The sequence below is a fragment of the Arvicola amphibius genome, chromosome 1, assembly GCF_903992535.2.
Source record: "Arvicola amphibius chromosome 1, mArvAmp1.2, whole genome shotgun sequence".
Taxonomy (NCBI): domain Eukaryota; kingdom Metazoa; phylum Chordata; class Mammalia; order Rodentia; family Cricetidae; genus Arvicola; species Arvicola amphibius.
Genome location: NC_052047.1, coordinates 99,358,993 through 99,371,215, shown reverse-complemented (window position 1 = coordinate 99,371,215; position 12,223 = coordinate 99,358,993). Strand labels below are relative to the sequence as shown.

The 12,223-nt window shown below is 58.8% G+C and overlaps 1 protein-coding gene across 1 annotated transcript; it reads right to left on the bottom strand.

Moving 5' to 3' along the window:
• Positions 1-212: 212 nt before the first annotated feature.
• Positions 213-11,122, bottom strand: Mknk2 (MAPK interacting serine/threonine kinase 2). The gene is made up of 14 exons (XM_038335351.2): positions 10,988-11,122; positions 10,732-10,848; positions 6,920-7,007; positions 6,729-6,830; positions 6,553-6,650; positions 4,710-4,789; positions 4,454-4,527; positions 4,149-4,253; positions 4,005-4,060; positions 3,819-3,914; positions 3,388-3,582; positions 2,872-3,036; positions 2,415-2,458; positions 213-2,117 (listed from the first exon to the last, which is right to left on the bottom strand). The coding sequence occupies exons 2-14, from the start codon at positions 10,780-10,782 to the stop codon at positions 1,892-1,894; spliced, it is 1,380 nt and encodes a 459-aa protein (XP_038191279.1). The 5' UTR covers positions 10,783-10,848; positions 10,988-11,122; the 3' UTR covers positions 213-1,891.
• Between the last annotated feature and the right edge of the window lie 1,101 nt (positions 11,123-12,223).

The window sequence follows — 12,223 nt, the reverse complement described above, 5'->3', positions numbered from 1 at the left end:
GCTAGAAGCCGGAACCCTCCCGCAGGGCACGGAGCCCCGCCCCTCAGGGTCACTGCCCTGCCAAGTTGTAAGCTTGTTTTTCTTTAGCCTTGTGCTTCCCTCTGGTGATGTCACCTCCCGGGAACCCATCCAGAGGGTTGTGAAGGAGGGAGCCCAGGGAACCAGGGACTGAGAACCTGTGGGTAGCCGACCTCTGTTGCTGGCACTGCAGAGATTTTTAAATGACTTTTATTAAATCCTTATAAAACAGAATACAAAATCCTGGCGTTGACAGTTGGTGGGAAAGGAGTCTGTTGTGGTCTTTCCAGCCGGCAGGACTGTGCTCAAAGTGCTTGCACGCCCCGCCCTAAAGCAGGTCTCATCTTACAGAATCCAGCATGGTTGGTGGCCAAGCCATGGATGTCTCTTTCACAGTTAAGGGGTCTGGCCTGTCCTCCAGGTTGGACACGGAGAAGACCAAGGAAGTGACAGCCCTGCAGGGGCTAGTCCTAGGGTGCCTGGGAGCCCCAGGGGGTCTTTGGAATGTGCCCCAGAGGCAGGCAGGACTGAAGGCAACCTCTCCCACTGTGATGATCCTATGAGACTGGGGAGGAGGTGCTGGGCAGTGGGTATCCCAAGCCCCCACCCACCAGACCCCAACATTCAAGTACTCTTCAAGAACAGGGAAGCAAGTCAAATTATTTCTTTAAAAAAAAAAAAAGCCTAAACTAAACTCGATAAACAATCTTGACCAAGGGGGTTTTGAGCCAGGAGCCCTGGAGACACCTGAGCAGAATGTAGGGCGAGGTGGCCTGATCCCCAAAGCCACCCCCCCCACCTCCCCGTCCAGCAGGGCCACGGAGAAAATGGGAACTCGTATTGCATAGTAGCTCATGGCTAGAAACAGCCCCCAGGCCTGGGGCACTGCAGGCCCATCCAGTGCCTCCTCAGCCCTGCTCAGATGCCCAGAGGGAGGCCCCGGCAGCGCTGGCTCCTTTCCTGAAGGTAGGCACACTCAACTCCCTGCCTTTGGGGGCAGAGGAAGGTAAGGGACCTCTGAGTGTGGCTACAGCTCAGGGTAACATAAGGGAGACAGGAAAGCTCATGAACCCCAGGGACAGCATCAGGCAGGCTGTGGCCGTGGTCAGGCTGAGCCCTGAGAAGGGGCACTCAGGTGCCCTGGTGGGGAGACACACGGGGACTTGTCCGGCACCTCTCCCGCCTTGGTGGAGCTAGCTGGGTACAGGTCCTCCTCAGGCCCTGCTCCTGGGAAGGGGGACTGGGAGCTCTAGGTCTTTTCCAGGGCAAGGAGCTAAGCAGCCTGGGAGGAGATTTTGATTGTCAACCCTCCAAGGGACAGGGCAGGTAGGTGACAGGGATTGGGGAATCAAGCAGGTGCGTTGTCCCCATCTGCCCCAGAGGTCTCTATCTCTATCTCCCGCCCCAGACCCAAGGGTGCTCTGGTGGGGACAGACAAAAGGGCCACTGCTCACCAGGAGAGCCTGTCCTGTCGATACTGAGGGCTAGGAAGAGGTGAGAGGTGCTGACCCTGCGGGACCCCCAGCCCTGGAAGACAGCAGAATGGCTGGAGTGGAGGTGGGGGTGCAGGTGGCAGGAGCTTCACAGTTTACAGGCGAGCATCGTGGGGTACAGGCTGAGTGGCCCAAACCCTCTGCCCTCCTCCTGGGCACTTGCTTTCAATAGTGGTAAAAACAAAACCAAACAAAGCCAAATGGGTGGGGGTTGAGGACAGGGAGAAAAGAAAACTACACCCCCAGCAGGACCCTACACCCCCAGCAGGACCCTACACCCCCAGCAGGACCCAGCTGAGCTGGTGCCTGGGATAGCAAGGGGCAGGGCACCCAGGTTCCTAACCTTCAGGCCCTGCGTATATACAAGGGGCTGGTGGGGGTCAGGCATGGTCCCCCACAAGGACCACGGGGGTGCCAGACAGGCTTGCCCTCTGGCGCCGTTGGGCCAGCTTGGACTGGGAGGGTGGGGACAGCTGCAGGCAGCGTGAGGTAGCTCGGATGACCACGGGCTGGTCCTGTCTGGCGTCCTCCTCACACTGGGCCAGCTGCCGATTCACGGCAATGGCCTCAGCCGCGAAGGACGTGAGGTCTTTGGCACAGCTGTTCCTGGGAAGAGGATGGGGGACTGTCACAAGAGTGTGCCCTTCTCTACAGTCCCGTGGAGATACCCACCCTAATTCCAGTACCCTTCCAGGTGCCAAGACCCTCAACGGGAGCTGCTGAGTCAACTCCCAGGTCATAGCACTTAGGAGCCAGGTCCTCACTTGGGCCTCTGTAGCCCTAACATCCCAAGAGGCTCATCGCTATGGTACCTGCTGAACACTGGAAGGGCTCTGGCTTAGGTGCCCCTAGCACCCCAAAAAATAAAAGCCCGAACACACACCCCAAGATACCAGGGCTCACCTCTGCAGAACCAACGGTGTTGGTAGGGTGTTCTCTGGGGCACACTGCAAGAAGAAAGGGCAGGGTTAGGGGTCAGAGGGCACTTGAAGGGTCTTGGCCAGTATCAATCCATGCTCACCATTGCCAGACCCTACCACATAACTCTCTGCAGTTCCCAGCTCACCCTATCCCCTGTCTGTCCCCAGAAAGGGTGAGTCACTCTGGCCTGGGGACTTTCAGGGATACCAACTCAGCATTAAGAAAGCAAGGTGCCCGGAGTGGCGGAACCTCACTGAGGAGTTCAGTGACCATGGCCAGACAGGCTGAGCTCTCAGCTGGGCAGGGAGGGTGCTCGCTGGCCCATTGGAAACCACTCCCAGCCATGATGCTGGACCCTTTTATATGCTTCATGTGAGGCCCCGATGCCCACCAGATGAAGCTGGGGCTCAGAGACCCCTCCTCAGGCCCCACAGCTCACCCCCTGCACCCATGGGTGCTGAAGGACTTGGGCAGCACTCAGCCTCTGCTTGGCGTCTCGGACCAGCAGCTTGGAGATGAGGTCTTTGGCGGCAAAGGAGATGTGGGCCCAGTCCTTGTCCGGGAACTCATACTTTCCCTCCTGGATGCTTTCGAACAGCATGTTCTGGGCGGGGGAGAAGAGTCACCAATCAGACCTGGCCCCACGCAGTCCAGACGCACAAGGGCAGACAGCTCAGTGGTTAGAGCATCAGCTGCTCTCAGAGAGCACCCTGGTTTGTTCTTAGCACCCAAATGGTTGCTCACAACATCTGTAACTCCAGCCCCAGGGGACCCAATGCCTTCTTTTGGCCTCCACAGGCACCAAGGGTTCATATGGTACACATACACACATGCAGGCAGAACACACAAATAAAAAAAAAAAATGACTTGGGCCTGAGGTTCAGTCTGAGGTCCTGGTTCCTGGGGACATCTACAGCAACCTCACTTCTCATCCCAGGGACTCAGGCAGGCGCACCTGGCAGGCTGGGCAGGCTTCCCCTCGGTCCCAGCCACAGTCGCTGCCGCAGTGGCCCACGAAGGGCGGGTAGCCACTGAGCAGGATGTAGAGGATGACGCCCAGGCTCCACAGGTCGCAGCGCTTGTCATAGATGCTGGCCTCCTCACTGAAGGCCTCCACCACCTCTGGGGCCATGTACTCGGCCGACCCACACTGCGGGGTGGGCACAAGTCAGGAGAGACACGAGGTCCAGCCAATCACAGACCGCTGATGCACCGCCCCCCCATCAGCAGTGATGGGGCTGACTCCATCCCCAGCCCGCCAGTCAATCCGCAGCTGTTGCCAAGCAGAAGGCCACGTTGGCAGGGGAAAGCTGTGGAGCCAGCCTGGCACCTGAGCCCAGAGCCTGCCCCACCCACCCCGCCCGGCCTTGCCCACCCTGCCCTCACCGGAGTGAGCAGCTCAGGTGTGGAGATGGGAGAGCAGTCTCCGTTGAGTTTGATGCCACTGCCCAGGTCAAAGTCGCAGATCTTCACCGGGGAGACCTGGGGGTGGGACCGACACTGTGGGAGCTCTGGCCTGTAGGGTCCCCACTGCTCTAGTCTCCCAAGGGAGGGGTCAGTCAGGCGCCTCACCTGGTTGGGGTGCTCACACAGAATGTTCTCTGGCTTTAGGTCTCTGTGGGCGATGCCTAGGGAGGTAGAGCAGGGAGGGAGTTAGGGGTGGGATCCTCTAAAGCAACCAGGGCCTGGGGCAGTCTCCACAATCTTGCACCACACCTTTGTTATGCAGGAAGTCCAGGGCACTAGCCACGTCCTGCACCACCACGCTGGCCTCCAGCTCGTTAAAGTGGCGCCTTCTGTGGATGTGGCTCAGGATGGACCCTGTGGTGCAGGCCAGGGGCAGCTAGGTCATCTCCGTAGACCAGCCAGCTCCCAGCACCACCCCCACGCCATCAGAGATGCCCAACCCTGAGCTCTGACCATTGGACAGAAGATACAGCCCAATTCCCATCTCCAAGCTGGGACTCTATGGAAGGTGGTCCCCAGCTCCCACTCCAAGTCCTCCCCCCGCTAGCACGCACCTCCACGCATCTTCTCAAACACTAGGTAGAAGCGGTCCTCCCCCTCAAAGAACTCAATCAGCTCTAGGACATTCCTGAGTTGGGAGGGAGAGGCAGAAAACAAACTGAGGCATCCTGAGGCCCTCAGCACCTGCTGCCCAGTCTAGGAGGCGACACCCTCAGGGCGCCCACAGAAAGCCTGTATTTCTGGCTGAGCCCAGCCCAGCCCCGTTGAGGTGATAGGCTCTGGAGAGATGGCCCAGGCAGGCCACCTTACCTGTGTCCCTGGCACTGGTACAGCATCTCCACCTCCCGGAACACCCTGCTGCGGATGTGGCCCAACTGCTTCTCGATGATCTGCGATGCAGGGAGGAACGGGGCACCTGGAGAAGCTGCTCAGATGCAGCCTGAGGGAGCTTCCAACGGGCCCACCTGGACCCTGCATAAACTTGACGCCAGAGCCTGGGTCCTCAGCTTGGAAGGACATGGTTGGCCCCAGGACCTGAAACTTCCTAGTTGTGGGAAGAAGCAGCCAGCTCTCCACCCTAACCCAATGGCCTCACAGGACTGCTTGAGGCTGAATTCCTACAGGAGTCCTCTCTACCAGGTGGCTGCCACCCCTGCTCCAGCAAGGGCAGGGCCAAGCGGTCTCAGCTCCCATATGACCCATGCAACAAGGTAGTAAGCTACCTGGCTGCCAGCCCAGCGAGTATCATACCAAGTCCTTCCTCCTCTGCTCCAGACCAGATGGGGAACTGGCCCCAAGGGCCTGGGTCTGGCTCAGGCCAGCAGTGAGCCTGAACTTCAGGAAGCCAGTCCCTTTGTACCCAGTAGAAGGAAGGCCTAGAAAGTACTATAGAACCTTTGCTCTTGGAAAAGAGGGGACCCCAGGACTCCTGTTCTCCCCAGGCTGGTATTCTGACCCCCTCACTTATCAGGTGGAAGGTGCAGGGTCCCACTGCCAGGATACTGTCCCAGTATCTGGTAACAAAAACCCATATCAAGCCAGGTGGTGGTGACACACGCCTTTAATCCCAGAACTAGGGAGGCAGAGGCCAGCGTGGTCAACAGAGTGAATTCCAGGAGGGCTACACAGAGAAGCCCTGTTTCAAAATATCACCTCTCCTAAATAAAAAAAAAAAAAAAAAAAAACAAGAAAACAAAAACCAACAACAAAACCCCATCCCAGCAAGGGGCCTTCTATCACTAGACCTGGAGAGTGGTCCAAACATCCTGCATCAAATTAATAAAACTCACCCCACCCTTGGGGAAGTGGGGACAGCCCCACATGAACCTCTATACCTCCTGGCCCTCTCTAGCACCCCCTCCCGGGGCCATGGCACTGGTGCTTAATACCCTCCAGCCACCCCAACTCTAGTCCACTGTCCCAACATGTCAATCATCACCAGGGACACCAACAGGAAGCCCCCAGGTCCTAGCACCTGTCACTCTGGCTCACAGCAGTGAATGCAGTTTAGGCTACCTGCCCATGACAAGTGACAAGGCTGCCCAGCAGGGTCCCCAGGAGGATAGCAAGCAGCTAAGAACCTGCCTGGAAACTCCCAGGGACCACAGCTCTGACACCCCAACTTCCAAAATATGCTCATCCTTTTCCTTCTCTGGCACCCTTAGACTCAGGGGCCCTGCCAGTCACGTCACAGCGCTTCTCCATGCGGACGTGACGCCGACCGGCAGGCCCTCCAAGGTCATAAGGCTGTACCAGGGCTTGCAGGGCTCTAGGTACATACGGGGCAGGGAGCGGCACAAAGGCTGAGGGTGCGCACTGCGTTTCCCCAGTATTCCAGGGCTGCACTACCGCTGTAGTATCTATAATCCTCCAAGCCAGTCATCCTCAGAGAGAGACCAGCATGAGGAATGGGCAGGCCAGCATGGCCTGACAGAAGTTTCTAGTTCTGAGTAACCATGCTAGGGCTCGCTTGCCTTCAGCACACGGAGTGGGCAAAGGCCAGCTGTCATCGTGCCTTTCTGACTCTAGGTCTGACCTGGATTTCTAGGGTGGCCTGAGTCACAAGTTCTAGGGCCATTTTTAGATACTGGTTTTCCATGGCTGTCATCTGGGGGCTCAAAGGCCACTGGTCTCTGGAGCGGCCACAGCTTACCTTGACAGCATACTCCTGGTTGCTGATCAGATTGACACAGGTCTGCACACGAGCATGGGCCCCTTCTCCCAGCACGTCCTCCTGCAGCTGGTAGACATCTGGTACACAAAAGGAGAGATGAGGGACAGTAGCCCAGTGTCCCCTCCTCAGCAGACCCTGCACCCACACCCACTCACCTTCGAACCTGCCTGAGAAGCTGTCAGTAGCCCGACAACGTTTCTTCTTCCGGCCTCTCTTCTTGGCATCCGGAATGTCGATGGGCTGGCTGGAGGGCATGTCTGCAGGGGACAGAGACCCAGACGTATACAGCCCTCAGAGCCTGCCTCCCACAGGGACCCCGTGTCTTGCCCACTTTGTGGGTACTCACCAGGTCGAGCCTCACACTCTGGGCTGAAGTCAGCGTCCCCGTGCTGGGTGGGGTCTAAGGAGAAGGCCAGCTCGAAAGGACTTTGCCCCTGTTGGGGGGAGTACGTTCAGGGGGGTCTAAGGAGAAGGCTAGCTCGAAAGGACTTTGCCGCTGTTGGGGGGAGTACGATCAGGGTGGTTCTGCCAGAATGCTCAACCCAAAGATCACTCCCTCAGAGTGCTGAGGCGGAGAGCGAGCAGCACCCAGGGCCCTTGAACAGCCCATAAGCACTCAGGACAGGACAGTGGCTAAGTCTTCGCCCTCCTCACTCAGCACATGAACCTTCACATAAGTGTCTCAGGGGCTGGAGAGATGGCTCAGAGGTTAAGAGCATTGCCTGCTCTTCCAAAGGTCCTGAGTTCAATTCCCAGCAACCACATGGTGGCTCACAACCATCTGTAATAGGGTCTGGTGCCCTCCTCTGGTCTGCAGGCTTACACATAGACAGAATATTGTATACATAATAAATAAATATTAAAAAATAGTCTCTCAAGACCTCAGTGGCAGAGTCCCTTGGGGTCCACAGGATCCTGACTGCCATGTGGTTGTCACCTACTCCTGTTACCGGTTTAGCGTAGGAGGTGGCCAGTGACACCCCAGAGAGAATGGCCCAGCCGCGTGTCCACCTCACTGAGGGACCCTGTTGCCCGACTGTGGGAAACATGATCTTCCTCTTCCAGCCTGCAGCTGAGTGACAGGAAGTCTAAGCCACACGGCCTGCCTTTTCTGCTCATGAGAAGAATGGGGATGCCTGTCTGCCCAGCTGACTGAGGGCTGACCTCAGGGACAGGCATAGGGTCAAAGGTGGAGGCAGCGGCAGGGAAGCCTTGGGCGGGACTGACAGCCTGTTTTCCCACAGCCTCCCAGCCTATCTCTGGGCCACACCCTTGGGTTTAGGCCTCAGTTTTCCTGGGGCACAGGACACCACCACCTCTACTCCCCATGCTATGTGCTCTTCCTCCCACAAACGTGAATGCAGGGCCTGAGCTCTGGGAGGTCCCGGGGTCTGGGGTAGGGGCATTTCTCTGTGCCATGGCACCCTCTCAACGTGCTATGTAGATCCAAAGCCACCTAACTCACGAGGACTGTTAACCCCAGGAGTCACCAATTTGGCACACATAGCCAGTGGCAAGGGCTCACAGGCAAGACACCATTGGTATGAGTGTCCAGAGCCTGCCCAGTCCACAGCCTGCAGTGTCTGAGAAGCCTTCTTAGGGCGGTTAGGGTCCAAATAGAACACCAGAGGACCCAGCTGCCAGAGGGTGGAAGGTCTTGAGACTGACAGGAAGGGAAGAGTTTGAGCTGGAACGCACTGTAGGAAAACGCTGCTTCATCCTGAGGCTGAAGTCACCAGGGGGGTCTGCAAGCTGGGAAACTGAGGCAAACCCACCCAGAGAACGAGATGTGGATCACGAATGGGTGTGTGGAGCCTGGGTGAAGTCATTGCCCCTTGGGGACTACAGTGGAAGGAGCCAGATGGACAGCAATGTAGGGGAGCCTTGCACGCTGACCTGCCCCCAGCAGAGTCACTAGGAGACTGACAGGCAAGGGAGCATCCTAGCAGGTCATGGGGAAGAAAAAGGGCACACACACATACAGTACTCTGATAAGCTTTGGCACCCGGAAGACCCAGGGCAGCCACCTGCACTATGCAAGTTGGGGGGTTGGCGAGCAACTAGAAGAGAGGGTGAACCAGGTTTGAGATCAAAGGCCAGCCATGGCACCTGCTGCATGACCTCAGCCTGGTGACCTTCCTCTGGGCAGGCTGTCAGGTGAGACAGGAAGCAGCTGTCCCCAGCTCTGGGACCATCCATGAGTGAAAGGGGCCGGCCACTTGCCTGTCCCAGCCTTTAGCTGAGAAGACTAAGAACCCTGCCCAGGGAGACCAGCTGGCTGGGGCACCCCTTTAGGGAGACCCCAATTTGCACATTAAAGAAAGAAAGCAGGGCTGGGGCTGCAGTTCAGTTTGTAGAGCACTTGTCTAGCAAGTGCGAGGCCTCAGGCTCCATCCCCAGCGCCTCTTAAACTCCAGAAAGAAAAGCAACAGAAAACAGACAAGTATACCTGGTAGGACTGGCAGGTGTGCCTCTCTACCCAGCCGCAGAGGGTACTTGAGGGGCAGTGGCTGTGCTCCAAGAAAGCAGCCACATGGGGTGGGGTTCCAGAAGGCAATTCCTCGAGGGACCAGTCTCTGTCCGCCTGCAGGGCCACCCGCCAGTCCCATCTCTGCGCGGAAGGCAGCCTGCAGTCCCGAGTACGGTGTGGGCAACCCAGCCTGGTCCAGCTAGCCTGGGTCTAGCCAAGGGCCTTGAGTCAGCAGGCCTGATGGGAGGTGGCTAGAATCATCCAGAAAGCTACGGTTTGCTTTGGCAGCCTTGTAGGCCCCATGTGCGGACACCATCTAGGCTCACACAAAGCCCCAGGAGGGTAAAAGCCACTGTAAGGTGACATTCTCAGATCTAGCTTTCATTTCTGCTCAGCCCCAAAGCAGCTGACCAAGGAGAACAAGCATTTGGGGCAGGGGTGGGGCAGCTGGCCAGGGGCACTGGCTGGACAGGCCTGGGAATTCTTCCCTATCTGCATGCTCCTCCCACAGGGGTGCAGGCGTGTGTGTACAAACACACACTCTGCCTTCTCCACAGGGCAACAGGTCCCTGCCCAGGGAAGCCATTACATAATGCAGCCTTCCGGGTGGGGTGGGCAGGATGACATCACTGTGTCCCTCAGGCCAGGCCCCGTGGGGGGCTCTGCCTAGCACCTGCCCACCTTCATCACCCCCAGATTCACTCATCTAAGAAGACTCTCAGCCACCATTAACAACACTGCAGAAACTTCCTGTTCTGACAGGAAATAACATTTTGGGCCTGGGGTGTCTTGAGGGAAGGCATCCACAGGCCACCACCGGGTGTCTGTGTGGGGAGTTGCAGTGGGGCACAGCACACCAATGAGCCCAAAGGGTTTCCCCACAAGACAGCAGTCTGCTGATCCTGACAGACCACACACAGCCGTGGAGACGGCAGGAGACAGACAGGGCTTCCCCGGGGACATATATACACAGAAGTAGGGAAAAGAGCAGGCTGAGAGATCACACCGATCACAAGCAAACCTGGGGGAGTTCCTCAGAGAGCTAGCCACAGTTGACGCCCTCCCAGCCAGAGCAAGTGGGGCCACACAGAGAAAGTGGGGTGGGATGCACAGGACCAAGACCGGACTGTTTGCAAGTGACATGGAGCCACCAGTCACACGCAGACGGAGGGTCCTAGAAGAAACGCTCCTAGGCAGCTGGGGACAGGGCTGTAGCCTGCAACAAGCGCACAGATCATAGAGAACAAAAGTAGGGTTCACCTGAGACTACACATAGAAAAGGAACGGGACTGAGAGGTGATAGGGAGCCTGGGGCAGGTGCTGAGGGGATTGTTAGTAGGTGGCCAGAGACCGTGCTGCAGCCTGCTGACTCTCCCAACCAGCACAAAGCAGGCTTGGAAGTTGCAGGAAACAGGAACACAAGATTTGCCTAGGATCACTCACCCAAACAGAAGACCAAACTGATCAAGCTGACTGCAAGGGACAAGGAACAACAAGCCCGCTGTGTGTGTGTGTGGGGGGGAGTCCTGGAAGAGAGAGCTACTAGGTGGCAGGGGACAGGGCTGCGGCCTGCTGACCCCCACTGCCTCCAGAGCCGAAGTCCAGGGCAAGAACCCCTCCCAGGCCCTGCACAGGCTCATCCGCCGCACCCGCTACTGCGGTGGGCCCCCCGGACAGGACCCCCTTACCTTGAACGAACGGTGGAAGCCTTGAAGTTCGGCTGCTCTCTTCTGCACCATCTTCAGTCCGGGCCCCGCCAGCGGGGGAGAGGACGCGGGGCCCGGGGAGCGGCCTGGGACGCGACCCTGCGGGCGGAGGAGACAAAGGGCCGGCGCTGAGCGGGGCGCTCGGTCGGGCGGGGGCGGCCGGGGCTCTGCGGAGCTCCTGTGCCTGGCTCGGGCTTCCCTCCTCCCTCGGGAAAATCGCCCTCGGCGCCGCGCTCACCGGGGTCGGACACCGGCCGGGGTCGCAGTGCCGTCACCGGACCTCGCACAGCCTGGACCCCGCTCCAAGGACTGCGCGGGGAACAGCGCCGCCACCGCCGCCGCCGCCGCCGCCGCCGCCGCCGCCGCCGCCGCCGCCGCCACCACCGCCGCCACGGACCCCTTCACTGGGCCACCGCCACCGAGAGGAGCCGCGCGCGCGGCCGGCGCGGCCGCTTTTATAGGCGCGGTCCCGGAGTGGACCCGCCCCTCCCTGCAGGCCCCGCCCCCTCAGGGAACAGAGGAGGCGGAGCTTCCAGGGGGCGAGGGCAGCAGCGAGAAGAGCAGGCCGGGGATGCCGAATGCGGCTGCGCGCTCCCCGCGTGAGGGGCGGAGCTTAGTGGGGCTCCGAGTGCAGCTGCGCAAAGAGCGCGCTGCGGACGCCGAGCGCGGCTGCGCACTTCGAGCTTGTAGGGGGGGGCTTAGACTCCGAGGGGCATGGCGGGCGGAGCATTGAGGAAGCGCCGAGTGCGGCTGCGCGACCCGGACCCAGCGGAGAGGTCTGTGTAGGGCCTCCCGGGCTCGCTCGCGCCTGCGCAGAAGGGGCTTCAAAGCTTCAGTCTGGTCGTTGAGTCCGCCTTCCTCCCGTCCCTACAGTTGCTCCCCTGACTTCCGCTGCAGGAAGTTCTTAGCCCTGTCCTTAAGCCTGGTGCCGAAGGAGGACAAACCCGCCCCGATTTGACCTAGAAACTAGAATATGGATGCCCTTGGCCTGTGCCCTACTCTACAGCCAGCCATGGCTCTCTGTTGAACTTCTCGGGTCCTTGGAGCACTTGGTGGGGGTACTTGGGACAGAAGGAGCCGGGATCCCCGATTCAGGTTCTGATACTGTCAGACTCAGTTGTGACTGCCGGCTCAGCTGCTCGTGTGAACAATGTAGTTTGTCTAAAAGCCTTCTCCACCTTCCCCTGCTGAGGCTGATCGTGTCTAGTTGCTGAACGAGGACTTGGCCTTCCCTAGGGAATTGGGAAGCCAAAGAAGAGGAGTCCTGACGCTATCATGAGTGTCATTTGTGTGTGAGTCCGGTGTGCCACTTGAATGCAGATGCCTGAAGAATCTGTGCAGGGGTGGAGTTACAGCCGTGGGAACCACCTGGTGTGGGTGCTGCGACCGAACCCTGCGTCTCTCTGCAAGAGTAACAAGGCCCTGGGCAGTGGTGGCGCACGCCTTTAACCCCAGCCCTCGGGAGACAGGGGCA

Excerpts from the sequence above, each read along its gene's own strand:
- Mknk2 (XM_038335351.2), bottom strand. The coding sequence starts at position 10,782 with ATGGTGCAGAAGAGAGCAGCCGAACTTCAAGGCTTCCACCGTTCGTTC. Across the intron at positions 4,254-4,453 it reads GTTTGAGAAGATGCGTGGAG|GGTCCATCCTGAGCCACATC; the intron begins GTGCGTGCTAGC and ends CCTGCACCACAG. Across the intron at positions 2,459-2,871 it reads AGCACCCATGGGTGCAGGGG|TGTGCCCCAGAGAACACCCT; the intron begins GTGAGCTGTGGG and ends TTCTTCTTGCAG.